The sequence below is a fragment of the Trichosurus vulpecula genome, chromosome 3 (genome assembly GCF_011100635.1).
Source record: "Trichosurus vulpecula isolate mTriVul1 chromosome 3, mTriVul1.pri, whole genome shotgun sequence".
NCBI lineage: Eukaryota > Metazoa > Chordata > Mammalia > Diprotodontia > Phalangeridae > Trichosurus > Trichosurus vulpecula.
Genome location: NC_050575.1, coordinates 176,452,533 through 176,479,783, shown reverse-complemented (window position 1 = coordinate 176,479,783; position 27,251 = coordinate 176,452,533). Strand labels below are relative to the sequence as shown.

Genomic DNA, 27,251 nt, shown 5'->3' with positions numbered 1-27,251 from the left:
GGGAAAGATTCCTTTATTATGTGACCCCACAAAGGCCTGGTTCTATTAGAAGCCCTCAATCTCCAATAATGAAATTGTGATTTCAGCGTTACAAGGTCATTTCTTTGCCCGCACCTTGAAAGTTCAGCCCAGTGACCTGATGTCATACAAATGTGCCCAGCCTGCTCAGGACCTCATTTGATCATGTCCTAAATTGAACCCTGTTCCCAAGGAGCAAAGTCCAGCCCAGGTATGGAAGAAGGTGCCTCACAGACCAAGGCTGGAAGGTGAAGGTGAAGTGGGGAAGAAGGAAGTGCCTGGTGCCAGGTATGGTTTCTAGCTCAGTGTGGTTTCCATCACTAGTGTTCCTTGCCATACTGTCCCAGATCAAAAACCACCACAGAAAACAGAGAAATGATTAAAAAGCCAATTTTCCTTTAATGAGCAACAAAGAATACTGAATTAATTTTGGGAATAGTAGAAAAGGAATGAATGTGAGGTGGCATATCAGAGGAATGGGGGAGGGAATAACACACATGCTCTCCTTGTCATTACGGAAGGCAGAAAAGCCCATAGAGAGGGCCTGATCCTACACTCATGGGCAGTCCTAGGGTCATCCTGGGATCTGGTCAGTCTCCAGCATGCCCCTCACCATGACCCCACAGGCCCTCAAGTCCCAAGACGATAAGGCTGCAGACCTGCCTCTTGTTAACTGCAGCTCTTGGGCAGGCGGTAGACACCCCCAGAGTAAATGAGCTGTTGGTCTCGAACTTTCTTCTGCAAAAAGCCTTGCAACTCCTGCAGATCTATCTCAGTCACCACTGGGCCCGTCATCACAAACATTTTAAGCATGCTATGGATGCGCTCCAGAGATAAGCTCTCCAAGTTGGTCAGCATGGCCTGGATGTATGTCCAGAATAGCTACAGGACAAAAAGACCAAGAGAATGAATCAAGATGCACCCAATCATCTTCTCCCCATTCCTAATCTTCCTAGAGCTCAGCAGACTCAGGACAATTCTTAGAGCCCACAGATGTGGGAGATAGGACATCAGCTAAGAGTCACAGTGATTCTGCTACCATCCAAACAAGTTCCTCCCATCTGTATCTCCATTTCTTCCTTGGCAAACTGATAATAATGCCCATTCCCATCTCCCCAGGCCAATCTGATTAGAAGGAACAGCTGAGGCTAATTCTTCATATACTCTAAGCTGGGGCAGCTGCTTCCCATGACCTAGGACATCTCTGGGAATCTCCAGGTCTCCTTCTTACGAAAAGTCCTCTGAGAATCAGCCAAGAGGAGGAATCCCTGAGGTACACACAACTAAGTGTTTCAAAGTGTCCATTTCAGTCAGTTATAAGGACCAAGGAGAGTCCATATTATGGATTCATAAAATGCTGAGCTTGAAAGCTTCTATTTCAGCCTGCTCAGTTTAGAGAAACAAGGCTTCCAACAGGGGAATCTGCTGCTGCCCTCTCTCCTCTTGCCCTTCATCTCAGCCCCCATCTCTGCAGCTATCCAGAAGTGGGACTTAGCTCCTGCCCCACCTCCCATGATGACCCAGACCCTTGGGAAGTTCGTTCTACATGTGCCTGGGGGAGCGGGGCCGGGACTGACCTGCAGCTCCTCTTCCTTTTGGTCAGCCTGCGAGGCCATGGCTGAGTCACCCTCCTCATCGCTGTCAAGGAGCACCACCTTGTCCACTCGGTCCCTGGGCTGCTCTTCCTCTATCACAGAGAAGGTGCCCGGTGGCTCCTCGCGCAGAACCCCCTGCTGCAGCCACAGAGCCATCTTACGCCGCAAGGAGGCCACTGGCACCTTTAGCACCTCGCTCAACTCCTCCAGGGACCAGCTGCCTGGGGTTAAGGTGAGGCATGAGGTGGGGGACCATCAGTACTAACATGGGCCTGGGCCCAAGAGGGACAGCGGGTGAACCATCCCCCAGCATGGTCTGACCAGTACTGTACTGTCTGCATCAGGTCTGTCTCTGAGCCCAAGGTACTCACTCCAGGAGAGAGAGGCAGGATGTCCCATAACCAAGCCCTAATTCTGCCTTTAAGAGACTGTTTGTCAAGAAAGGCAGAAAGGGCTGAGCCCCAGTGTCACTGTTTCTTTGGAGGAGTCCGATACCCAATGGGAACCCAGCCATCCTATTCCAGCAAAATAGTTCTGCCAGTCCCAGTGACGCCAAAAGCCAAACAGCAAGAGGGGATGAGGAAAAGCTGGGCTGGATCCAGGGAGGCAGGTGTTCAGTCTACACTCAAATCCTTCCTACCCTACACCAATCAAGGACTATTCCAGGGCCCAAGTCCTCAAAGCAGAGAGTGTTTAGAACATAGTAAGTGAGTATTAATGCTCTGCTCTGAGTAAGAGCTGACATTTGGTATTTAGTGAGGGAATACACCCACAAAATGAGCCTGAGACTGGGGATCAAAAGTCCCCAAACAGGACTATTGTTCCAGCCAGCTCAGAAGAACCACGAACTCCCAGCTCACTGACCTACTCCCCTCACTCAGAGAACTCAAAGCAGCATTCAGACTGCAGTACGAGGGGAAGGAATGCACAAGGCAGGAGGAATCTTACTTTTGCTCTGGAAATGCAACAGGACAGCAGCATGTACCGGAGATACCGACAAGGAAAGGGTACGATCAGCCAGCTCCACATCGAGAGTCACAAGGCCCAGGTGGTGCTTCCAGCTCAGGGTCCTCATAGCCTGAGTAGAGACAGAAGAGTCAGCAGAGGGTCCCTCCATTTAGCTCTGGTGATTCAGCAAAGTGGCCCTCGATACTTTTGTGACCCTAATTAGTCCCCTCTCTATTTAGGCTGGAATATCAGGTAAGAGAAGAGGAGGAAAGGGGTTGCCCTAACCCACGGGTCAAAGTCCTGTTCCTCTTCTACAACCCAACAGTTTGCAGCTGAACTACCAGGAGCCCAAATATTAGAAGAAATTGAACAGCAGCAAATGCTCAGGATGTTTTAAATCAGAGACCAAATGAATGTGAAAAAACCACCAGGAACATGGCATCACAAAACTTTTGAGGGAACTCAAGGACAAAACTGGTGAATTACTGGCCAAAAAATGTAACCTGCCATTACAAATGGCTAGTATGCCCAAGGGTTGAAGTATGGCCGACATCCTCCCCCTCAGGCTCCAGATCTCCTGGAAACCAGAAACTGGTGACTCTGGTAGGATCTATAAAGGGCAGACTCAACTGAACACTTAGGACAACATAACCTATATGGTGAAAAGGAAAGAAATCCCACCTGACTCTTCTATTTTATGAGAGGATAAAAAAAATTTAGGCAAGGAAAAAACAATAGATGTAATTCAGTAAGCCTTTGACAAGGCAGCACACCAAATTAAAATTATGAGATTTATTAAAAATGCCATAAATGTTTTCTAAAGTTACAAAGCATCAATATGGACTTGTTGGCTAACTGCGAAATTACTATTATTATAATGAAGGCTCACCCTCCTTTAAAGATTATCATAGGATTTAGAGCCAGAAGAGATCTAAGAGATCACAAAAGTAAAACTCACAGGTGAGCTGACAAAGCAGCAAAGCTGGAATGTGAACAACACACAAAAGCAAAAACAACTTCATTCAGTGGGGAGTAAACACTGAATGTTAACATTCAGGATGAGGTAAGCTGCAAATATAAACACTACAGTTATTATCAGAGATAGAACGCTAAGCTGGATGAAACAGGACTGACTGTTTCTCAGGGGAAGTTTTCAGAGATTATAAGCATAAAATATGAAGGTCAATGGACAAAAGAGGGTTGACACCCTCAACGTGTATTAAAACAATGGGAACAGAAAATGATTTGTAGACAGCGACAAAGTAAAATTAAGGACAGGAACTAAGAAAAGTATATCATTTTAATAGAAATCTTCATCACAACAGCTTACCCACATTAAGCACTTAATTCAGATAGTTCTGGGTCAAATTTTTGTTTGGTTAATTATCAAACACTTAATTTATAATCATATTTTGTAATCCATGCCATGAAAATAGCATGAATTAATCTGTTTTGAAAGTTCACCTATGGGAAACCAAACTTTAAGCCTGGTTCACATAAAGAGAACACCACTTAACAACTTAATTGGATAAGTGAGGCAGCAAGAAAAACTGGGTAGAGGCCAGACCATACTGAATGGGACCAACTTTGAGTGGCACTTCTTAAGCTCCAATTTACTCAGAGGTCCCCTGCAACTCACCTAAGAAGCTCCTAACATTCAAACTACTCTCAGATTTCACTGCCATATTCTAGGGCCACTAAAATAATCCCTTACTTAGAAAATAATGTTTATAAGTGAGGGAAAGAAGGAACACCCGCCTTCCAGCTCCCTTACATGTCAGGGGGGATAGTACCTTCAGCTTCTCATATCTCTTGGAATAGGCCTCCATTGCCTCTTTGATCTGCTCTGGGAGCTCCAGCTTCTCCTCCTTGAGAGTCGGCCAGAACTCACTGGATAAGATGACAGCAATGAGGCTGAATGGGGGTCGCTCTTCCTCAGGGAGCCTCTCCTCCTCATCACGGATGTTGGCATTGATGCGCCGAGAGTCCGCCATGTCCTGGAGTGAAGTGGAGGACAGAGTCCAGGTCATGTCTGGAGGGCCTGGGGTGGGTTCAGGAGTCAGGCTGCATCCAGAATTAGGGAGGGAAGATAATTAACAAAGATAGGGAAGGCATCTTCCAGGTTAGCGTAGCCCACTGGGTTTCCAAATATGGAAACAGAGATGTACTCTGAACGATTTACAGAGAAAACTTCCTCCCAGAAGGGACACTGACCTTCAACATGACCTCACAGTAGTGCATTTGGGCCTCACCAAAACGAAGCTTCAGCAATTCCACATTACGAATTTCCCTAGAAACGGAAGTATAGCTATATTACGACTGGGGAACAAGAACCTCCATGTGCCGGGGGAGGGACGTCTAAATCTGACAGCCCACAAAAGGCATGGAATGAGGTTATGGCTTTCTCTATTGGCATCAGAGAGACTTGAATATTCTAATACCTTTGAGGAAGAAGTGAGAGGATGTAGTAAATCTCCAAACATGGACTCCGATAACTGTCTGGAGGGATACTTTAAGAGGGACATTTCATTTTGGGGGCTCTCCTGGCATTTTTCCTCCTTCCTATCTCCACTCTCACCTCTGTCATCCCCCTGCCCCGAAAAGTGATTATAGGGTCATATAATTTGGAACTGCAAGGTACCTTAGAAACCACCCACTCCAACTCCTTCATTTTAAAGTTGAAGGAATTGAGGTGGGGGGGGGGCAGGTAATTTGGCTAAAGTAAACAGCTAGCAAACTGCTGTTGAGATGTGTATCAAGTCCTCTAACTCCAAACTGAGGGTTTTTTCTACTATACTATGCCACAATGCCTCACAGACTTTCCCTGAGACCTTGAGCCAAGTGAAAAGCCATTAGAGAAGCTATTGTGAGCCTAGGACAGCTGGGAAGATCTGAAAGATTGCTGTGAAATATTCCCTAGAGATCCTAAAAGTTCTGATAACTCTCCCCAACCCCCTACCTAAACAGCAAAATGGATCAAAATCTCTGCAGACTCCAAATTGCTTCACTGCCTAGGAATCCATGCAACCAATAGTCTATCCATGCCAAGAGGATGGATCCTCCATTAAGGGTAATGAGTATCCTTAAGAAAACTAGGCTTGACTTCCTCTCACCCCCCTCCCCTGGGCAGTTCTGAAAAAGCATTATAGGATCCCTGCTCTAAGCAGAGAAGAGCTTCTTTCCTAACAGTGAATGAACTCTGTGACCCTCATCTCCTAATAAATAAAAGCTACAGAATCTTCTACAGAGCTGCCAGACCTCTTGTCTAACAATCTTGTCCAAGGGAAAATATTTATAACATTGATAGCATCTATAGGAGCAATTTTTGTAGTAGCAAAGAAATGGAAACAAAGAAGGTATCCATCAACTGGGAAACAGCCAAATAAATTCTAGTAGTAGTATTGTACCATAATGGGATGGAATATCACAGTAAGAAATAATAAATATGAAGAATACAGAAAAACTGGGGAGATTTATGTGAAATGATGGAGAGCAAAGTAAGCACAGTCAGAGGACCAATTTACAAGATGATTGTAATAATGTAAAGGAAAATAACACCCAAATACTTCCACTCTGATCAATGTAGTAACCAATCATGATTTCAGAAGACTGACAATGACTCATGCCTCCTGTCTCTTGGCAGAGATGCAATGGACTAGAGGTAAAGAATGAGACACATATTTTCAGGCATAACCAATATATATACTGGGTTTTCCCTTCTGCCTTCCCTGGCATTCAGCCTGAGTGACTCAGTTGTGTGTATATATTCCTTTGTTTTGCTTAACCATATCTATTAATAACAAGGGCAGTTTAGATTGTCAGTAGGAAATATCTATGATACAAAGAAAAAGAAGACCAACAAAGCACTTAAAATATGTACATAAAATCCTATTCCTAGGGAGTTATCCCTCGGGACAGGTTACTGGAAACAAGGAGGGAAACCATGGCTTTTCTTGACCAGTAATAGCTTCACTGAACATAGTAGACCTAGCCCTACAAATAAATGCAATTAGGAGAAATGGGTAGCACTGCTCACCTGCTAATCCCTTTCCTAGGCTCTGAGGGTTTCACTCAGTCAGATCAGAAGGGGATCAGGTCTCTTCTTCAAAGATATTGTGCCTTGGGTACCAGAGTACTGTGCAGTGAAGACTCCTCTCCCATTAAGGACCAGGGAACTGACTTACCTCTCAGCACTGTAATTGAACTGATGGAGAAGGCGGTCAGCAAGTAGTGTACGGTATTCATTGATAAAGAGGTCTTTGCTGCCATAGATACTGACCAGCAGGCTGATGATGTCTGAGGAACGGCGTTTCGAACTTGACTTCCCTAGAGACATAGGCAACAAAGACAGAACATTAAAGAGAAACTTCTGGAACCACTGGCAGAAACAGGAACATGCTGCTGGCAGAAGGGGGACCCCGGGCACATGAGCCCACCCTGGCTTTCCCAAGCCCTAAAGGAGCACCAGATGATTCCCCTTGGGCTTGTCTTTGGGTGATAAACTGAAAATCAGTCTCCTTATACTAGACCAGTGGGCCCCAACCAGGTGATCAGGGTCTAACAATAGTGCTTAAAGACTCACCAGACAGATCATCAAACCAGCCGTTGCTGCCATCACACCCTCTTCCCCAGTTTGCCAGGGTTCCAAGTAGAGAGGAAAGTGTGGCTGTGGTAGCGACCCCTTGGGGACTCAAGGGCTTTACTGTCGGTATCGCCACCCTTTCAAGTCAAGCACTTTACCACAACCCCTGACTCCAACCCCACCAGTGATCTGAGAACTTCTAGGTAAATGAAAGTAGCTAGCTCCTCTTCAGAAAAAGGCTGGGGATGCCTGTCCTAGATACCACTCCTGTCAAAGGGGTGGGAAGAGAGAAGGGTGGGACAAAGGACCCAAAACTATCACAAAGAGAGCTCGGGGCCATCTGCCCTTGGGGCTCCCCTGTTGGTAAAAAGCCACACAACCGAGTCACTCAGGCTGAATGCCAGGGAAGGCAGAAGGGGAAAACCCAAGTAGACTACGATCAGGGCCAGGGAGGGAATGAGGGAAGGCAGGAGTGGAGAGAAAGCTACTGGAGACTTGTGGGAGACAACTGGGGTGAACTACAGTGGGAAGTAGCAAGGTGGAAAGTGAGAACTGTGCATTTAATTCCAACAGAGTGCCTGATACACTGGAAACCCAAACCTTGTTATGCCAGTTTCCCTGTGACCAGAGCACAGGTGTGAGGTTTGTTTAGCTGCTGCTCTCAGGAAGGGAGGGCACAGAAATCCAGAGGCAGGTATGCCAGGACAATATGTTCCTCTCCTCTTATAGCAGCAGAGCAGTAAGAGACATGAAATGAGAGGGGATAGGGCAGAGAACCTGATGATAAGGAAATGTGCAGCCCCTGCCTCAGATGCTAACTGTGCTTGAAAAGGATGAGCTAGCTGCATGTCTGGATTTCCACAGACAGTTCCCAAAGCCAAGGCTTGCTTTCTGGCCCCCACTGTCACATGTGTATCTGTCCAATTCTACATATATAATAAACAGATGACAGGAAAGACCAAACGAGTAAGCCAGAGATACGTTCCATATGTTCTATGAATAACCTGGCCCCTGAACTCAACATTCACCTATCCTGGGAAATCACAAGCTCACACCTGACAAAGTTCCCCAGCCAAAATCTGAGCATCCAGAAAAAGAAAACCCTTCCCATCCTTTTCCTGCCTTCCCCAAAGAAGTCCACTGGGGCTATTAGTGATGGAGCTGGTTCCAAGGACTCCTAGAAGCTGGATCCCTTTTCCTTAAACCCAATTTTGCAATCCCCAGTCTGGCTCATGTCCCTCCACACTGTAGTTCACCCCCAACTGGCTCTTCAAAGCATCCCATAGTTACTTATCCCTTCCTGGGACACTGAAGTATTACCCCACAAACTGAAACTTAGCTCCATGGTTCTCAGCAAACAGCAGTAGAACTGATGAAAAAACAGGACCAGTGAAAAAAACAGAACTAAGCCTACCCTACGTATGTACAGGACCAGACCTTGGATGCTGCCCTTCCCACCAGCAAAAACCCCCAATAGCCCATGGCCGGCTAGGGAGCTACCCTAGAGGGAGCCATCTGACCTGGATCTGCATCCACTGGGTCTGGCACCCAGTCCTCCGGCTCACAGATGTCATCATCACTCTCCTGGCCATTTTCCAGCGTCACCGGGTCAGCCTTGGAGAGCTCGTGAGCCAAGTCCCCAGAACCCTCAGCATCACCAGTCAGCCCAGCTACAATCTGCCTCACAGTGTCTTCCCGTGTCCTGTCAGGGTGAGACCATGTGTGGTCATGACTTGGGGCCGAACCAACAGCTCCCAGCACTGGAGATCCCTGCATGGTCACAGCCATTGTAATAAATAGCCCTGTTCTAGTGCTATGAGAATTAATAAGTGATGCCCATACCCCTTCTTGCTACAGACAGAAAACATATTTTATTGGATGTAAATTTGTAATGGAAAATAACTGATAGACAACAAGGAGGCAAACAAGATGATGTCCTGGAAAGCATCAGTATAAACAAAAGGGAAAAACAGTGAGAAAAGAAGTTTCGAAGTACATAGAGAGAGCAATGGGTTTAAGAGGTGAAGGAGTTAACCAAGCAGGGGGAGAACAAATTGAGGAGCTGATCTAGTGTGGATACCCTATAAAAAGACACCACTTGAGAGACTCCTGACCACTAGGAATATCAAGACTGGGGTTGGGGTAGCTGTGCACAGGTTGGGTCTGAGCTCAGGGCTTGTTTCTGGGGCAAAAGGGATCTCACTTCTTCATTACTCAGTCCAAAGGGGATAAAAGTACACAACTCTGGTTTGAACTGTTGGGTTGGAACAGAGTAGAACCAGGAAGAGAAGCCAGACCTTCCCAATGAAATTAGGCTTTAAAAGTGCTAAGTCGGGGAAATGGGTAGAAAATCCAAACCCAAGGAAATCCTTCAAGGAGCCTTCTCTCTTAAGCAGCTCTCTGTGACTACACTGGACAACTGCAATATCCCATCTCCCCCAGGCAGTTTGTCCTCAAAGGCATCTCACAGGGCAATAAAAGTCTCTTGCCCTCTGAATAGCTGTCTTGAACATGACACGGTTGATGACTCACTACAGAGGAGAGGTATGAATGAATGACTGATTAATTATCAGTAAACAAGGTAGACAAAACCAGCGAGATTGAGGCAGGGATGAGCACCTACCATTCTGTTACTCTCCCTCACCTTAGATATCGTCGTATAGGTTCACAAGCTACTTCCAGGATGACCATGGAGGAGTCCAGCTCCCGAAGGGCTTTGATGGCTGAGATGTAGAGGGTGATGATATCTGATGTATTTACCCCTGAAATTGAAGAGAGCAGGAGAACAACAGCTGGAACACCTCTGGGACACCCCAATGGGACTCAAGAAGCTAGCTAGAGGAGCAAGCTCACATGAAGCTGTGCGGGGGAGGTGCAGGTGGCTAGGGCATCCATGCAAGCAAGAGACTGAAGAAACTTTGCCCCCTCCTTGAAGCATCACTTTAAACCCTTGTGTTGTTCTTGATTCCTCAATGGACATTGTGGAGAAAGAACATTTAACATTCACTTTCCCTTCTACTCCCGAGAAACTCAACCTGATTCCTTCCCTGCACTATCCTGCACGTGAAATAAGAAAGACTAGGCATGGCCACTCTATCCAGGTTCCTAAACCATGTTCCCTCCACACAGCTCTTCTGTGCAATATTGAAACAGCATTACTGGCTCACTTTGCCTTCATTCACCATTTTGTGAGGTTAAGTTTCAGTTACCTGAATTTGGAGAAGTCGCAGGATTACTATTTCCCCTGACCCTGCAAGTCACCTGACATAAAGAATGTCACAAAACTACCCCTTTTCCTTCTCTCCTCGTCTCTCCTGATTGTTTCCCAATCCCCTCCAGCTAACCCTCAACCTCACCTCATAGTCTCCAGATCTCCTCCAATAAGAAACAAGGTGTCTTAACCTTTCATCCTGTTTTCATTCCCTCCAAACTGTATATTACTAGGTAAAAACCAAAGTTCTGGGTTCTTGACTACCAAGAGCCCTGAACCCAGCTCGTTTTGCAATGATGTGCACATGCATTGCTAAATAAATCACTTGTTTGGATGATACTCAGTTTTATTATTTAACTGTAACATCTAATGGTGAGGTATTCTTAACTTTGCAAGGTACCAAGGGTTCCAACTCAGACTTGGCCTATTTAGTTGCTATCATCCCTTCAAATGGAGAATAAAAGCCATCTCAGTGTCCCAGGGATCCACAAGAGAATAATATTCTTTAATCTGCTTCTCTTTCACACTGTGAGGGCTATACTCAAATTCCATCATAAATAAGTCCAATTTTCACAAGCATGAAAACTAAGGCGTAAGAACATGAAAGAAGTAAGAGTAGGACAGAAAAGGATGAAAATGGAGGTTTGAAGACCTCATGACAAACAAACCTAATTCCCCTACAAAATGGGACAGAAGCTAGACAGCGAGGCCCAGAGCAACCATCTTTGATAAACAAGACCAACCTGGGTGAAGGAGGCGGGTTTCAAGAGCTGCTTTAAGGGAGCTGAGCAGTTGCTGTCGCTGGTTGGTCCTTTCCAGGCAGTATTTCAAATCTTCAATTGCTGGTTTAGACTCTGGAAAATCTATAAATTAAACAGAGAGTATTATAAAATCTTTTCATTGTGAGCCCACACTAGTATGTTAAAAAAATATCCTGCACCTATGCTGATGCAATCCAAGCTATACACATATAAAATCAAAGAAGTTATAGATGTACACACACAGGCACTATCCAAGGAACTCCTGATGCCCACACTTTTGCCCTCATCTCTGAGGTCTCAAGATCAGAAATGAACACACACACAGGAAAAATAGCCAGTTTCAATTTCTAACCCCACTCTCCACTTGAAGAGTTTAAACCTAAGAAAAACCTGGCTGTACGGATCCGAATGTCTCAGAAAAATATTAGTTTAATTAATCCGGTAGGGGAGAATAAAAATTAGGTGCACAAAGAAGTACTAATCCATACGTCAGCCAGATCAGGAAACCCTTAACCTGAGCCAGAGAAGGGAGAGAGATGGAAGTGAGAGAAAATAAGGTGAATATATACAGCAGTATAGTGTAGCCACGAGTCCAGTTGAGAACTGGGGAGCAGGAAACCTGTCATCACTTGACTGGTGAGGGTAGGTGCCTAAGCACAGAACCTTTCACAAACTGGGTTTGCAACTTTCCCTGTCCCAGAACCTCCCACATGTGGAGACATGACCTACTCCACCCTGCATCACCAAACCATCTGAAAAAACACTCAAGGGACAACTCTGACAGCAAGGGTTCTCCAATCTTGGTCCCTCTCTGGGATGGAGTTTGAAGACCTCTTCACCTAGGGACCTACTGCCACTAGAGAGATACTTACTCCACTGTTTGTCATCAAACGGTCTCTGAAGATCAATGCTTCAGCCCTCAACCATCAAGCATGCAAACACTAAGCTACTCAGCCATGACCAAATGGCACTAAATTTAAGTCTGGTTAAGCCCCTCAGGACCCAAATATCAGGTCCTTCCCAACTCAGATGCTCCACCCAATCAGCTTGCTGGCTCAACCCTTTCCTCCAACGTCTGTTACTGTAAACCATGGAAGGCAGGAACCCTCAGTAAAACGGTACTTCCCTCAAACTAAGGCTAGTCAACCCATTCCTCCTCTGGTTTCTCCTCCTCTTCCTCCTCCTCCTCCTCCTCCCCTAATCCTTGTCATTAGAGCTGCTGTCTACAAAAGCAAAATCAAAAGCAAACCCCTTTTACTCTGCAGCCATTCATTGCCTTTTCATCTCCATCCCGCTCAGCTCTGCTTTTCTACAGTGCCCTCTGGGAAGCACATAATACTATTTAACAAACTTTCTTTTATCCTAGGCCTCTTCCCCTCACATTCATCTCATCTTCTTGCACTCCCAAAAACCTCACTTTCCTCCCTTCACAGTCCTGACCAAAGAGCTGACCAGTTCAACTATAGGCCATACTCTACCCTTCAATCACTTGTCTTATTGCCTTTACAATGTGACAAGCATCAACTGTGAATCAAACCCATCCTCTATTATCTCCACTCTCAGACCGGGGAACACCGCTAGAGGAAATCACACCACTGTACTGCCTGATGCTGCACAGAAATCCTTTAATTCTTCCCTGCTATCACACTCCTTGTGGTGACTCTTCCAATCCTTGTCTTTTTTTCCTCAAGACCCCCATGTTATCCACAATTCCTTCCCTCACCAGAAAGTCCTGACTCTGACTCCTACTGAAAAAACAGGGGCCATCCCTTCACTGGGTACTTCTCTTCCTTTGAGATTCAGTTCAAGGTCCATCCTCTGCATGAAGCCTTTCCTGATTCCCCCAACCACTAGCAGCCTCCTTCCCAAACTACCCTGTACTTACCTACTTTGTATATAGCTGTATTTATATTTATGCTGTACATAATTTTACTGGCAGCTAGGTTGGCACAGCAAACAGAAGGCTAGACTCGGAGTCAGGAAGACCTGAATTCAAATTTGGCCTTAGACACTTGCTAACTATGGCAGGTCACTTCACCACTATCTGCTTCAGTTTCTCATTTGTAAAATGAGGAAATAATAGTACCTAACTCTCAGGATTGCTTTGAGGATAAAAAAAGGTACCTGTAAAGCGCTTTGCAAACCTTAAAGCATTAAAACTGCTAGCTGTTTGTTATTACCTTCCAGGGCTGTGGTGAGGATCAAATGAGATAAAAATGTAAAGAGCTTACTTTATGTCCAGAACATTTATAGAGTAAGCACTCTATAAATGTTCGCCATGGCTATATTACCTAATGTCATTATTATTGGTGGTGGTGTTAAACATTTGCCCTTTCCTCTGCTGGAACGTAAGGTCCTTGTGAGTAAGGATCGTTTCATTCTTTGTACTTGTATCTTCAGCACCTCACACCATGCCTGGCACACAGTAGGCACTCAAGTGCGTATTGACTGAATGATTGATAGGATCCCTCTTCTTCCCCCCATAAACCTCAAAATCTCTCTACATCTTCCCTCATTCGCTCCTTTGCTCTCGTCTCTGAGAAAGAGATGGTCTTTCTCCATGTCAAGGCCAGCACTAAGACAACCACTCAAAACCCTTTTCTCCTTTCAGGTTTACCTGAGCCACCTCTATCACCTGGGCCCTTGATCCCATCTCCTCTGGGTGCTGGTCCTGTCAATCAACCCTCTCCCTTCATTTTCAATTTCTCCTTATTTGCTGGCTTAATGTTTAAGAACATGCCCAGGTCTCCCACATCTTTAAAAACCCTTCATTTGACTCTGCTGTCCCGTTAAGCAAACATGCTGTCTCTCTTCTTACTTTCAGTGCCAGACTCCCAGTAATAGTCAATCTATATTGACTTCCATTGCCTCACCTCCCAATTGTTTACTAATCTCTTATAACCTGGCTTCTGATGCCACCATTTGACTAAAATTATCTTCTCCAAAGCTACATGTGATTTCTTAACGACTAAATCTGCCCTTTTAAAAAAAACTAAATTGAAATTTTTTCAATTAAAAAGCTCTCTTTTTTTCTTCCCTCTGCCTCCCACTAACTGGAAAAAGAAAAGATAAACAAAATCTTTGTAACAAATAATCATGAGCAAGTGAAGCAAATTCACAAATGGTCATGTCTAAAAATGTATGTCTCTTTCTTCAGCTTGAGTCTGTAATGGGAGGAGGGTTTTCTGGAATTGTGGGTGGTCACTACATTGCCTTCTTTCTATCCTCATCCCACCTGACACACTCTGCAACTTCTGACATTGTCAACCACTCCCTGTTCCTCCATTTCTCTTCCCTAGGCAACTCTGCCAGCACTCTTCTCATTTTCCTCTTTCCTGTCTGACCACTCCTATTCCCTCTGCTGGATCATCATCCATCTCCTACCTCCTAATTATGAGAATCCTCCAAAGATGTATACTCAGCACTCATATTGTCTCTCCACAGATTGCCTCTCTTGGTGATCTCACTGACTCTCATGGGAGCATCTCTATGCAGATGACTCCCAGATTTAACCTGTCTTTGAAAACTCCAGTTCTAAAATGCCACAAAACTGCCACCCTCTTCCCCCTTGCCTATCCCCATGGCACCACAAACTCAACATATCTGAAACAGAATCCATTATCTTCCTCATGCTGTCTATTCCTCCACCAAACTTCCCTATTTCTGTTGAGGTACCACCACCCTCCCAGTTACTCAGATTTGTAATCTCAGTCATTCCTGATCCTCCCTCACCCTCCACATCCTAAATCTTGTGATTACACATCCCTACATGTCTTGAATATCACCCCCTTCTCTCCACTCACATGGCCTCTATGCTAGTTTGGGTTCTCATGACTTCTCAACTAGACTATTGTGAAAGCTTCCTAATTGGTCTCCCTATTTTCAGTCTCTTTCCTTCTCCAATGTATTGTCTACATATGTGTCAAATTAGTATCACTGAGATAGTGGTTTTGAATATGTTCTCCTTCTATTCAAAAAGTTCTAGTAGCTCCCCACTGCCCCTAGGATAAAACATAACTTCTCAGCCTGGCATTTAAGACTATCTATGATCTGGTTCATCTTTACATCCCATGTTCCAATACTGGCTATTACCAGACTGTGGCTTCCATCTCCTTTCCTTCTGCATCTATCTCCCTAGGCCTGGGATGCTTTTTTGACTTAACTCTACCTCTTGGAACCCTTATTTTGTTTCAGGGCTCAGATCAGAAACCCTTTACACAAACCCCTAGTTATAGTATTTTCTTCTCCTTCAACTTCTCATGCATTTGCTTTTATGTTTACACACTGTGTCCCTCCAGCAGAATGAGCTCCATGAAGGCTGAGATTCACTTTGGACTTTGTATCTCCAGCTCCTTGCACACAGTAGGCACTTAATACTTACTGAACTGAATTGATGCTTACCCCGGATGATGCTGAAGAGCTCCTCAATTCGCATACTGGCATAAATTCGATAAAAAAACCTTTGTACGTGGCAGCGCCAGCGTCGCAGGGTATTGTTAGCTTCAGGGGCTGTGGGCCCTATAGGATTATCCTGCAGGAATACTTTGCTGAGCCAGCCAATTACCTTCTCTATCCACTGTCAAGAGAAAACAGGAAGAAGGGTCACCCACTATACAAGATAACACAAAGGTAGGCCTGGGTCCTGACAGCATCAGGGTGGGGAAAGGCTCTATATACCGTAGCAGGAAAGAGAGAATCTGGGAAGGGATATCAAATTAAGTTTCATCTAGCTGTAATACTATTAGAAACTGAAGCTCCTAAAATTCTTTGCTGGTTGAACCTAGGAGATCTACTATTACATAATGATAATTTATTTTTATGTAACACTTTAAGATTGATGAAAGGAATGCTTGTGCCACAAGATAAATATGACTTTCAGTGCCTATGACCAAAGCCCTGGCCAGAATAACAGCCCAGAATACAATTTCTTTTGTAGTTTTTTGGGGTTCTTTTGTTTGGTTTTGGGGGTTGTCCCCCTCCCCCGCCCAGCTGTAAGCTTTACTCTATAAGTTTTGATTTTCATTGGAAGACTCACAAACCTTGCTGACTGAGTCTGCTACCCATTTATGCTAGCTGCTTTCAAGTAGGCTCTCCACTCAGCAAGGCAGTCCTACTGTTCCTCCCTAATTGGCTCCCTACCACACTGACTACAGTTGCTGTTTCAGACTTTTTCTTTCTCCTCAAACCTCCCATGCCAATCCCTATGTTCACCCTTCCTGATGAGGATCTCCACTTATACTTCACTGGGAAAAAAAAAAAAGAACCCATTTGCTGGGAGTTCCCTCTACTCCATCTCACATCTCTCTGACGTCATCCTCCACCATCTCCTTCATTCTAGTATCTGATAATGTGGCCATTTCAAAGGTTAACGCCCAAATATTTATCTATGACTCTATCACATCTTGTCTTCTCCATCGAACTGCCTCCATCACCATCCCCATTCTCTCATCTTCAGTCTCTCCTTATCTATTAGCACCTTTCTGGCTGCCTATAACCCCAAATCTCCCCCATCCTTTGGCGAAAAAAGTACGACATCCTTCTTTAATTGCAGTAAAGAGAACAGAAGGAAGGCCAGAAAGAAAAAATAAGCAGGACAGCTTTGAAAACTAAATGCTGAATTTATTATATACTTAAAAAAAAAATAAGTGATACCTAATAGACACCTGCAATTTTGTGTACAATCCTCTTTCTATTCTACTATGCATGCGGAAATGTCCATTTTTATTTGGTGTTTGTTAAATTCAGAAGAAAAACAAATTTAAAATAAAAAGCCCTCATTTGATCCTACTAAGCCTGCCAGCTATTGTTCTATTATCTGTCTTTCCCTTCTCGGCTAAACTCCTTGAAAAAAATCATCTACAATCAGCAATCTCCCCCACAACTCTCTAAATCCTCTGCAATCTGGCTTCCAACCTCAGCATTCAACTCAAACTTTTGTCCAAGGTTACTGATATCTCTGAATTGCTAAATATAAAGGACTCTTCTCAATCCTCATCTTCTTGACCTCTCTTCAGCATCTGATAATGGTGACCCAGATATTCCCTCCTGTCTGCTCTCTTCTGTTTACGTCCTGCCTGACGGTCCACATCTGCCCACTAAATGTAGGTATCCCACAAGGCTCTAAAAATAGAATCATCATCTTTTTTATCTCTATACTCTCACTTGGTGAGCTCATCAGCTACCCATGGTTCAATTATCTATGCAGATAATTCCCAGATCTATTTGTGTGGTCCTAGTCTCTTTCCTGGTCATGCACCACAAGTTGCCTGTTAAGACAGCTTGATCTGGATGTCCCCCAAATATCTCAAATTCAACATATCCAAAACAGAACTCCTTAAATTCTCTCTCAAACTTTCTCTCTTCCGAACTTCCCTATTCGTGTCAAAGGCAACACTATGCTTCTAATCATTAATATTCAAAGCCTCAGCATGACTCAGTTGACTATACTTTATCCTACATATCCAATTAGTTTACAAGTCTTGTAATTTCTTTCTCTGCAATACCTCTTAAATATGTCTCCTTTCTATTCAAACAGCCACCACTGTGGTACAGATCTTCATCACCTTTCTCACCTGGACTACTGAAAAATCTTCTAATTGGTCTTCTTGACTCCCTCCCTATTCTATCCAATCTATCCTCTACAGCTACCACAGTCATTTTCCCAAAGTGCATATCTGACCATGCTTGTCTGTCTTCTCTTACACATACACACACACACACACCATTCCATTCAATAAACTCCTTTGACTCTTAGAATTCCTGGCTTCCTCTAAAACTCAGCTAAAGTGACATCTCCAGGAGATCTTTCCTGGTCCCCCCAGCTGCTAAGCTCAACCTCTCCAACATTACATTCCATGTATTCTGTATTTATCTTGTATTTTCTTCCCTTCTGGTAATTATATCCAATTTATTCTGTATGTGGCTTGTTCGTACATAGTTGTTTGCATGTTGTCTCCCCCATTAGATTGTGAATTCCTTGAGGGCAGGAACTGTTTTGGCCTTTTTTTTGCATCCCCCATTGCTTAGCATAGTGCCTGGCACATAGTAGGTCCTTAATAAATGCTTGCTGAAATGCAATGATCTAAAACAATTTCAAAAGACTCATGACGGAAAATGCTGTCCACATCCAGAGAAAGAACTATGGAGTCTGAATGAGGATTGAAGCATACATACTATTTTCTCTTTTTTTGTTTTTTCTTTCTCATAGTTTTTCCCTTTTGTTCTGATTCTTTATTCACAATATGACTAATGTGGAAACATGTTTAATATGATTATACGTGTATAGCCTATATCAGATGGCATGCCATCTTGGGGAATGGAAAGAGGAGGGAGGGGGAAAATTTAGAACTCAAAATCTTATAAAAAGTGAATAATGAAAACTAAAAATAAATTAATTTTTTTTAAAATGCTTGCTTTTTGACTTGACTTACATATGCTGTCCCTACATCAACAGAATGTAAGATCCTTGACAGTAGGGATTGTTTTTGCCTGTTCTTAGTATTTCCAGTGCTTGAGCACAGTCCTTGACACATAATAAAGAATTAACAAATATCCATTAATTGATTTATATTCTAGCTCTAACGGCACCTGAGGCAGCGACTTTAACGCATCAGATGCATTAAAAAGTATGTATAGACACACATTTGCATGTACTTATTACATGAAGTGTGACTATAACATCATGACTGACTTGCTAACAGATGTACCAAAATGTATACCTCCAAATGAGTATGGTCCTTTAGGGAAGTCCCCTTGGTGATTATATCAGGGATGCTACCATTGCTCAAAGAATTTCTGGAAATACTCTTTCCAAACTCTCTTCTCAAAGTCTTGGCACATTCTTCTGACTATCCTCAAAGAAGGAAAATCTTTATCCTTTGAGAACAGATTGGGTTTTTAGAGACATCAAAAAGTCACTGAAAGACTTCTGTGGTGAATACAGTAGGGGAATCACATAAGGTAATGCAATTTTGAACTAAAAATTGTTACTACAAAGTAATAACATCTTCAACTGGATTCATTAACATTTACTAAGTGCATACTTTGTGTAGTATACTGCATTAAGAGCCAACGAGGATACAAAGTTTAGCTCAAACGCAGACCTTACCTCTGAGTTCTACTTTAGTAGGTTTTTTTGTTCTAGCTGATACATTGGTTCCCCAAGTAGTTCCAAAAGAGGAATTTCAGAAATGTTTTGAGCAACGGCTTCATCGCTGGAATAAGTATATAGTTTTCCAAGGCCAAAACTTGTTTAGAGGTATGAGTTCTGTCTTGCCTATTAAGAGATTGTCTCATATATATCCTACTCTTTATTACAACTTACTTTCTTCCCCTTCTCTTCTAATTATACCACAGTCCTGCTGGCAGTGCTCTAGACTAAAAGGAATTGCTGAGCATTGTTTTAGACTCCCTAGGTAGTTGTTCGGTCGTTTCAGTCACGTCCAAGTCTTCATGACCACATTTGGGGTTTTTGTAATAAAGATACTGAAGTGGTCTGCCATTTCCTTCTCCAGCTCATTTTACAGATGAGGAAACTGAGGCAAACAGGGTTGAGTGACTTGCCCCAGGTCGCAGAGCTAGTAAGTGTCTGAGGCCACATTCGAATTCAGGTCTTTCTGACTCCAGGTCTGGTGCTCTATCCACTGCAGCACCTCGCCACTCCCTTTAGGGAGTAAAACGTGGTTTTTGCCCAAGCTGTATGACAGTGAAGGTAGGACAGGCCAAGATCTCTAGTCCATGGTATACACCTCATACACAAAAGGAGGCTCGATCACACCTTAGGCAAATCACTTAACACCTCTGGGACTCAATTTCCTCCTCAGTAAAATGAAAAGGCTGGATTTGATGATGTCTAGAGTACCTTTCAGTTGTAAATCTTATTAAATGATTGCTTCTTTTTTGGCAAAAGCGAGGAAGCTTAGACCCAGACTTGGAAACCAGATCCCAAATAGTGGCATGGGACAAGTGAGCATTCAGAATCTAGTTGTGGAACTGTTGACAGAGAAACTTCCCCTATCTAGGACACATACATGGCTGTTCTGTTTTTGAGTAACCATAATGAAACAGGGGAAAAAACTCACTCATGTCTAGATCTGCCAAGTAGGAGCAAGAAAGGGACAAAGTTTCTTTTTCCTTTCTGTGCATTTGAGGCACTAATAACCAAGGTCAGAATACTTGAGGTTAAAAACAAAGTGGCAATATTATGGGCTATCTGCATACAGATAATCCACTTTGTCTCATCCTGGCAAATGTATTTTCTCTTACACCTAGGCCATGCCACCTAATGAAATTAACTTTTAATGTTAGCATAAGAAAGTAATAACTAACACAGACTGGCTTAATGCTAACATTTTAAAAAAAGTATTTTCTATTTTTAAAGTATAAGGGTTTATTGGAAAGTGGGAGGTAAGTCATGTTTCAATTATTTAGCAAGACAAGTTTTCCTCCTCCTCACTTGGGAGAAAAGACTGGCTGTGCTTATTTCACAAGAAATCTTCTAATTTCACCATGGCCATTTCTGACTGCTTTTGTCACAAGTTCCTCTTTACTGACTAGTTTTAGGAACCCTCTGGTTCTAAGTCCATGATTTTTTGTCTTCTGATAAGAAGACGCCAACCAATGTATATCTCATGATGTGTAATTTAACATACCATTTTGTAATTCCTGGAGGCCTGTTATGTGTTGATTCTATTTATTTTTTGTGTTGAAAGAGAAGGAGAAGGAGAAAGAAGGGGAGAAAGAGGGAGAAAGTGAGGAAGAGGGAGAGGAGGGAAAGAAAAAGAGAGAGAGGAAGGAAGAAAGAAAATAGAATGGCAATAATTAGTTCATGTTTGAGTTGAGCAAAATTTGGCTATCTCCTCCTTCACCCCCAACTCAGATGAAGAGAGGGCCCTTTTCTTTGCCAAGTCAACCTCTCTCTATATGTACCCTGACCCCATACTACCTCCCCCCCTCCAGGAGAGTAACCCTTCTATCATCCCCACTCTCACTAACCTTTATCTACCTAGCTATACACTCCTTCCCTGCTGCCTACAAACATGTCCACGTCTCCCTCATTCTTGGAAAACTCTCATTTGACCCAACCACCTCTACCAGCTAACTTGCTATATCTCTCCTCTGCCTCTCAGCTAAAATCCTTGGAAGAGCCATCTATACCCCCACCGCCTTTCTTCCAACTGGGTTCTAAACCTTCTGCAGGATGGTTTTCGACCTCACCATTAAACTGAAACCGCTCACTCCAAAGTTACCAATGATCTCTGAACTGCCAAATATAATGGCCTTTTCTCAATCCTTATCCTTCTTTACCTCTCTCTAAACTTTGCCAAGCTCATCACACTCTTTTTCCTGGAAATTCTCTCCTCTCTAGGAGGATTATAGGTTTTTGTGACACTGCTCCCCCTGGTTCTTCTTCTACCTGTCTGACTACTCATTTTCACTCTCCTTCGTTGGATTTTCATCAGGGTCATACACACTAACCATTGATGTTCCCATCCCATCTCCCTAATGACCTCATCTCTTTGTCCTCCCTACTCTCTCATTTGGTGATTTTATCAGCTCCTACGGGTTCAATGATCATCTCTATCATTTGAGGCAAGTAGATGGCACAGTAGATAAAACCTGAAGTGAGGAAGACCTGGGTTAAAATCTGAACTCAGACCCTTCTCACTGTGTGACTCTGTGTACTTTAACCTTCATCTGCCAGTTTCCTTAACTGTAAAAGGGGGATAGTAACAGCACCCACCTCCCAGAGTTGCTGTGGAGATAAAATGAGCTAATATTTTTAAAGTGCTTAGCACAGTTTCTGGCACATAATGGGTACTATATAAATGCTTACTGTTTATTGTTATCTCATGCAGATCATTCCCAGATCTATACATCTAGCCCTCTGGATCTCAAATGACCAACTACCTACTGGACATAGCACATTTCAAACTCAACATGCCAAAACAGAATTCATTTTCTTTTCCCCCAACTCTCCTCTCTTCTGAAGTTCTGGACACTACCATTCTCCCAGTCACCAAGGCTCACAATCTCACTATCATCTACAACTCCTCACTCTCACCCCACATATCTAATCCATTGCCAAACTTCATCATTTCTGCCATCGCAACATTTCTCAAATACATTCCCTTCTCTCTATTCATACTACCCTACCTCAGGCTCATGACCTCATACCTAGACTACTGCAATAGCTTTCTAGCTGGTCTCTATCTAATCCATTCTCAACTCAGCTGCCAAAGCAATTCCCCTAAGTCGCAGGTCTGACCGTGTCACTGCCCCATCTCCTTAGAAAATCCTCTCTTTGACCTTTAAGGCCCTTTATATCCTGGTACCTTCCTACCTATCCAGTCTTATTACTATTTACTCTCCTCCACATATTCTATGGTACATTAATATTGGCCTCCTAGCTGTTCCTCAAACATAATACTCCATGACTTTTGATTGGCTGTCCCTCATGCTTGAAAAGTTCTCCCTCCTCTTCTCTGCCTTGTGGCCTTCTTCAAGATTCAGCTCTCGTTCAATCTTCCTCTGACTCCTAGTGCCTTCCCTTTGAGATTACCTCCCATTCACACTGTATATGTACATAGCATATGCATAATTGTTTGCATGTGAGCTCCTCAAAGGCCAAAATTATGTTTTTGCATTCTTTGTGTCCTCAGCACCTAACACAGTGCCTAGCACATAACAAGTACTTTATAAATGTTTAAGTGACTGAATGATTAACATCACCACACTCGCAAGAGCCTATATGAAACCTAGACCACAGCTAATAATGCAAGCCTGGGCAAGAACCATTAAGGAACGACAACAAAAACCCACCTACCCCTGTTCAACTACAGGGTAAACAAAAAGGTTATCTGTATATTCTACCACTCTAAATATAGATTCTGGTCCATGTTTTGTTTTGTTTGCAGGGGGGAAGGCAGGGCAATTGGGGTTAAGTGACTTGCCCAAGATCACACAGGTAGCAAATGTGTCAAATGTCTGAGGCTGGAGCTGAACTCAGATACTCCTGACTCCAGGGCTGGTGCTCTACTTACTGCACCACCTAGCCGCCCCTCTGGTCCATTTTTTAACTAACTCTCTCCTACTTGTTCAAATTGCGCTCCCTAAAGCAAGAGTCAAGAATACAAAGTCAAAAAGAAGGCTTACCTCCTGAAACTCATTCAGGAAAGACCTTTCATATTCTCCCCGACATCGACGTTCCATCCTTTCCTCTATCATTCGGTGGAGGATAGTTGTAACAGCATCAGCACTGACTCTCTCCAGCAAGTTTAGCCTGTGCCTGAAGGGAAGCCAATGTTCAAAAATCTTATCCTAAACCATGTGAAGGAATAGCTGAAGCAAAGGATGCAAGGAAGGAGATTCAGAAGATGCAAAGTGTGAGACCACAAATGAGGAGTTACGTTCCTCAAACAGGACCTGGACCTAAATCCAGACAGATTAAGTAGCTAGCCTCTATATGCTCTAAGAGTTTTCTCCCCATTCCAAAATATTTGAACCACTCTCACCCTCCAATAAAAAATTCATACCATTAGATCCACCACTACTTATAGAAAGGTCACTGTTAAAATATACGTTAAATCTGAAAAAGTAATAGAACAAAGTTCCCATAGTTCATCAGTACCCCCAAAGAATAGGGCTCTGAGAGCATTCGATGAGCACAGATTAAATTTTGTTGAGGGGGACATCCTAGGGGCAAAGTCCAAGAACACTGCAGTGGGAGTTCCTAGGCAATTAGTAGGTCAGGAGTTGCTAAAAGCACAGAGGAAGGCACAGAAGAGGTGGTCTACTTCTGCTAAGAGGCTTGCCCTCAAGGACAATAAAGGATCAGAAAATCTGCTATAAAATGGAATTTCTTAGCTCTGACTGGTGAAGTAGCACAGGCCTGACCAGCAGGTGTCCACACAGATCAGTCAACAGACAAGTAAACATGGCTCCAATGGATGCAAAGGTATTTCTGGATAAGACAACTATCCCACCTGCTCCTTCTTGCCACTGAAAAAAATTGTAAAAATTCTGCCTGGATAAATAGACATTACTGTGGTAGCTTTAAAATGATTAACTTTTGGGACTTTTAATGCAGATCTAACTGTAGTGACAAATGCATCCTTAAAAACAATTAACCACATACTTTGTGTGTGTGTATCTTGCCCTTCCTCCCAGCCTTAGGTGGCCCAAAAAGGGGTCCCTCAGAGAACCATACTTAAAGATTCATTTTGGGCCTAACTAGTATCACTATGGTAAAAATCTGTAGACTGAAAAACTTCAAAGTTCACCCCCCGGCACAGTTACTTAAAGAATATACAGAATTCCAGTACAAAAGAACTGGGATAACCACTTGGATTTCATCAAAATAAAAGCAAATCCATGAAAATCAATGGGACCCAAAAGGTCAAACCAGAAATCTTAGTCATTTTAGCAAAACATCTCTAACATATTGCTGAAGAGCAAAATTCTTTCCCCAAAACTCTTTGATGGCCCTTAAGTACTTCTAGAGAATGCTAGTGATTTTGGACATGTAAATAAAAAGCCATGAGCTAATCATCTGCTCCAGAATACAAAACAAGGAACCTCAAGGGTCATCTAGTCCCACTCCTAACCATAACATGAATTTTACCTATAATGTTGTTAATAAGCAGTCATCATTCACTTGAAGCTGTCCAGAGACAGGGAACACAAGACAAACCACTTTTATGACTTATTCTCCACTGAGTGCAACTAAAGTCCAGGAACAGGCGAAGATGTGAAAACATGATAAAAAAAATCAAATGCCTAAAAGTATGAATTAATTATTCCAACAAATAAATTCTATTTTCTGCTAATGATATAGCACCTCACACTCCCTGACATTCCCTGCAATTATGAGTAAGGGAAATAGGATATTAAGATGTCTTAAAACTATGCTCAAAGGGCTATAAAAATGTGCATACCTTTTGACCTAGCAATACTTCTACAGCTATATCCCAAAGAGATCATACAAATGGGAAAAGGACCCACATGTACAAAAATATTTATAGGAGTTCTTTTTGTGGTGGCAAAGAAGTGAAAATCAAGGGGATGCTCATCAATTGGGGAATGGCTGAACAAGTTGTGGTATATGAATGTAATGGAATACCATTGTGCTATAGGAAATGATGAGCAGATGGACTTCAGAAAAACCTGGAACCAGGAACTGATGCTGAGGGAAGCAGAACCAGGAACTGATGCTGAGGGGAGCAAAACCAGGAGAACATTGTACACAATTACAGATACACTGTGCGATGACTAACTTTGATAGACTTGGCTCTTCTCAGCAATGCAAGGTTCTAAGGCAACTCCAAAAGACTCATGCTGGAAAATGTTATCCACATCCAGAGAAAAAATTAGAGTCTGAATGCAGATTGAAGCAGACTATTTGCTCTCTTTTTTTTGTTGTTTCTTCTTTCTCGTGGTTCATCCCACTGGTTATAATTCTTCTTTGCAACATGACTAATGTGAAAATATGTTTAATGTGAATGTATATGTAGAATCTATATCAGATTACATGTCATGGGTGAGGGCATTACAACTAATGTTGTAAACAAATGCTGTAAACTAAAAATAAATTAATTAATTTAAAAGAAAAAAAGATGTCCTAAGATCCTTTTCCACTACCCAGAAGTAACAGGTTCCTCCTACTCCACCTTTGTTAAGCCCTGCCTGATCCCAGGGAAAATGACTAGGCTAGGGGATACTTTTTATAGGATAATAAGATTTGGAGCTAGATGGAACCTGAGAGATGATTAAATTTGATTCCTTTATTTTACAGAGGAGATCCTTGGATCCAAAAGAAGCAGAGGGATTTGCCCAAGGCCACAAAAGGTGCTAGTAGTAGTCACTTACAGTATCTCACTAAGCTGCTGGAATTGTTCCAGAGCCACTGAGCACCAGCACAGGTCCTTAGTGCTACTGCAGCCGGCACACTCCTGGCCCTCTGGAGACACACTCTCTTCCAGGTCACCTTGGTCCAGCTCTGGCTCACTCATACCACTTTCACTCATTCCTTCATCCCCTTTCTTTTTCTTCTGCTGGTGCATGTAAATTTTAAAGGTACGCCCATAGAACTGTTGGATCATCTCCTGAAAGGTCTTCGTGGTGGAGAAGAACAAGATGGCTCTAAACATAGTATAGACTTTTTCCCGCAGACCCTGAGAGCCAGTCCCCAGCAACAAGCCCATTTGCGTCCACTTCTCCAATAAATCCAAGCTGTTGAGGTAGGGGTCCAGTCGACACTTGAGCAAGCCAAAGGCTTCCAGGAGGAGCAAGATGCACTGGGGCTCTTCGACAGTGTTCTCATACTGAGCGATGCCATTCCAGAACTCAGGGGCGATGTTAGACTGCAGGTCAGTCTGAAGAACTTCTGTGAACCATTCCTCCAGGATCGAGTGCAGCTCATAGCATTTCAGCACCTCCACAGCAGCCTGAAGTTCCTCTTCTTTCAAACTCACTGCTCCACTTGGCCTGGAAGCTGCCTGGAGAGCACAGAACTCATAAGAACAGGACCGAGAGGGGCCAGAAACAAGTATGTGGCTCCTTCAGCATCTCTAAAACAAGGAGGGAAGAAGCTCTAAAGGTCAGTCAGGGAAGGGAGAAGACTGCCGAGAGTCAGGACACGAAGAGAGGTGGGGGAAAGGAATAGAGCCCGAGAGGCCAGGTCTTAGGGGCATGAGCTGAGAGGAGGGATGGGGCTGAGGGGCAGAAGGAGCAGAGAGGAGGAAGGGGATGAGGGGAGGGGGCTGAGGGGGGCGAGGCTGAAGGAAGAGATGGGAACGAGGGCTGGGATGCGACCGAAAAGAGAAAGGAGTCGAGAGGAGGTGGAGACGGGTCCGGGTGGACGAGCCCGCCCGCCGGAGTGTGGCCCTCACCAGCCCCAGCGCGGCGGGCGGCACCAACCCGGTGCTCACGGTACTCCAGGCCACTGACAGCTCCGCCCCCGAGGCCCCGCAGGCTGCACCCTCTACCATGGCCGCCACTGTCGTCATTCGCACTGTCAGGCTTGGACCCCGATCCGGCTCTGGCTCTGGCTCTGGCTCTGGCTCCAGCTGCTGCTCCCAGCTCCCGCTGCCGCAGCGGCTCGGATCTTAGCCGTGGCGCGCGCCGCGGTGACGTCAGAC

The 27,251-nt window shown here is 43.8% G+C and overlaps 1 protein-coding gene across 1 annotated transcript; it reads right to left on the bottom strand.

Moving 5' to 3' along the window:
- Window positions 1-394: 394 nt before the first annotated feature.
- On the bottom strand, window positions 395-27,251 carry ANAPC2 (anaphase promoting complex subunit 2). The gene is made up of 13 exons (XM_036751666.1): window positions 27,003-27,251; window positions 25,981-26,609; window positions 23,269-23,401; window positions 15,517-15,691; window positions 11,098-11,217; window positions 9,788-9,905; window positions 8,664-8,845; window positions 6,746-6,887; window positions 4,776-4,851; window positions 4,355-4,558; window positions 2,562-2,691; window positions 1,596-1,834; window positions 395-900 (listed from the first exon to the last, which is right to left on the bottom strand). The coding sequence occupies exons 1-13, from the start codon at window positions 27,117-27,119 to the stop codon at window positions 688-690; spliced, it is 2,478 nt and encodes an 825-aa protein (XP_036607561.1). The 5' UTR covers window positions 27,120-27,251; the 3' UTR covers window positions 395-687.

What these genes read in the sequence shown, in the direction of transcription:
- ANAPC2 (XM_036751666.1), bottom strand. Translation starts at nt 27,119, where the DNA reads ATGACGACAGTGGCGGCCATGGTAGAGGGTGCAGCCTGCGGGGCCTCG. An exon ending in TTCAATTACAGTGCTGAGAG is followed by an intron (nt 4,852 to 6,745) that starts GTAAGTCAGTTC and finishes TTCCGTTTCTAG; the next exon opens with GGAAATTCGTAATGTGGAAT. An exon ending in AAAAGGAAGAGGAGCTGCAG is followed by an intron (nt 901 to 1,595) that starts GTCAGTCCCGGC and finishes TTTGTCCTGTAG; the next exon opens with CTATTCTGGACATACATCCA.